The sequence below is a fragment of the Caretta caretta genome, chromosome 14 (assembly GCF_965140235.1).
Source record: "Caretta caretta isolate rCarCar2 chromosome 14, rCarCar1.hap1, whole genome shotgun sequence".
Lineage (NCBI taxonomy): Eukaryota > Metazoa > Chordata > Testudines > Cheloniidae > Caretta > Caretta caretta.
In genome coordinates this window covers 37,346,591-37,349,070 of record NC_134219.1, presented here as the reverse complement: position 1 = coordinate 37,349,070, position 2,480 = coordinate 37,346,591, and the positions used below count along the sequence as shown (strand labels likewise).

Genomic DNA, 2,480 nt, shown 5'->3' with positions numbered 1-2,480 from the left:
TATATTCTAGCACATGAAAAGATAGGAGTTGCCTTACCAAGTGGGGGATCAGTGCTAACAAGCCAATTCAATTAAGGTGGAAGTGGCCTATTCTCAATAGTTGACAAGAAGGGAAGGAAAATTACTGTTGTCGTGCCAACAAGGCCAATGCAATCAAGGTGGCCCATTTCCAACAGTTGACAAGAAGGTGTGAGTATCAGCAGAGGGAAAATTACTTTTTGTAGCACTTGTCCTCCAATCTATATGTGGGAAATCAAAGTCTCCCTTAATCACACAATTCACAGTAGTATTTGTTTCATTACAAACATTAACAAGAGGTCTCTATCCATATTGGATCCTGGTGGTCTGTAGCAGACTCCAAGATTATCCTGGGAGAACCTCCAGAAGCTTTCTTCCCCAAAGTGATTTTAGCCGAAACAGACTCTGTCTTATCGATTCCATCACTTCTAATTTCTTTAGTCTACCTCATCATTAATATACAATGCTGCTCCACCACCTTTGCCTTTATTTCTGTCTTTCCTGAACAGCACCCACCCATCAATACCTGTACTGAAGTCATGATTATTACTCTACCATGTTTCTGTTATCCCTATAATATCTGGTTTCACTTCCAGCACCAGTAGTTCTAGTTTACCCATTTTGTCACCCAGGCTCCTTGCGTTGGTGTACAAACATCTTATCTGTTGCTGCTTGGCTTCGCCCACATTCCTTGCCTGATCGGGTACAGTTATTCTTCTTCCAGTGTCACCTATCCTTCCAGTGTCCCTATCCTTCCTCTTAATGTCCATTCTATGACCCACTGTGGCTCCTTTCTCCATTGCTGTATCCTTTCTGACTTGATTTTCCGCCCTCTCAATCTTAGAATCAGGCTTGGAGATTACTTGATCATCTCCCCTAAGTTTCTAGTTTAAAGCTCTTTTAATCAGTTGTGCCAACCTCCATCCCCAAATGGTCCCTTTTGGTCTTAAATCTAAGAATCAATTAATGAAAAAAGTTGGGGTATGGGGCAGAAGAGGGGCAAGTTAACTGGGTGACAGCTCTTTGGGGTGTGGGGAATCTCTCTGAAGAGAAGAAGTTTCTCTGTTGTGAGAGAATATAAACCCAGCTCTCAGTTTGCAGTGGGAACTCTTATGGGATCAAAAGATGGAAATCTATCTAATTTCATGGTCCAGCCAAATCTTTCGATGTTCATTACTTTTCACGATCACAGGATGCAGCTCATGGAGAAAGGAGATGTGGAAAATCAAACAGATGTGACAGAATTCATCCTCCTGGGCTTTGGGGATCTCCCTGAACTGCAGATCCTTCTCTTTCTGGTTTTCCTAGTGATCTATATTGGGACAATGGCAGGGAACTTCCTCATCATTGCTCTAGTTGTGACTGATCAGCACCTTCACACCCCCATGTACTTCTTCCTGGGGAACTTGTCCTGCCTGGAGACCTGCTACACGTCTGCCTTCCTGCCGAGGATGCTGGCCAGTCTCCTGACTGGGGACAGAACCATTTCTGTGGGGGGCTGCATGACACAGTTTTTTTTCTTTTGTTTTCTAACAACTACAGAGTGTTCTCTCCTGGCAGTGATGTCTTATGATCGGTATTTAGCCATATGCAAACCACTACACTATGGAACCTGTATGAATGGCAAGTTGTGCCTCCAGCTAGCAGCTGGGTGTTGGATAAGTGGATTTCTACTTTGTACAATCATGATCTGTTTTATGTCACAATTAATTTTCTGTGGCCCCAATGTAATGGACCATTTCTTCTGTGATCTCATCCCAATGCTAAAGCTCTCCTGCAGTGACACCAGCCAGATCATGCTGGTTCTTTACATATTTACCTTCCCAGATGCAGTTTCCCCATTTCTATTAACCTTGACATCCTATATTTGTATCGTTAGCACCATCCTGAGAACCCCTTCCACCACCGGGAGGCAAAAGGCCTTTTCCACTTGCTTCTCTCACCTCATCGTAGTAACACTTTTCTATGGGACCATAATGATTGTTTACTTGCTACCGAAATCCAGCAACCTGAGAGCCCTGAACAAAGTGTTCTCTGTCTTCTACACAGTCCTGACTCCTCTGGCCAATCCCCTCATCTACAGCCTGAGAAACAGAGAAGTCAAGGTGGCCCTGAGAAAAGCTGTCAGGAAATGTCTGGCCCTCACACAGAAGTCAGACTAGTTGAATGAAATGAGGATCAATCAATCTGGTTTCTATTGTGAAAGAAGGAGGGTCTAAGTGGGCCCTGATACAAAAATGCAGTGTACAAGAGATGTGTGTGCTTGCACACACACACACATATATAAATTTAAGAGTGATACAGATGGTTGAATTTTTTCAGGGGGAGGAGGGGAGAGAAGATTTTGACTTTTATCAAAATAACTGAAACCTGAAAAATGGTGGGTTTTTTTGCTTTTTGGCAACTGACATCTGAAAACCTTCAGATGGAAACTGTAAAATAAAAAATAAAAAAAAAAATCA

General features: G+C 42.8%; 1 protein-coding gene across 1 annotated transcript; it reads left to right on the top strand.

The window, feature by feature from the left end:
* Positions 1 to 1,211: 1,211 nt before the first annotated feature.
* Positions 1,212 to 2,180, top strand: LOC125629786 (olfactory receptor 10A7-like). Its single transcript, XM_075119071.1, has one exon. It carries the CDS (start codon positions 1,212 to 1,214, stop codon positions 2,178 to 2,180), a length of 969 nt encoding a protein of 322 aa, XP_074975172.1.
* Positions 2,181 to 2,480: the final 300 nt, after the last annotated feature.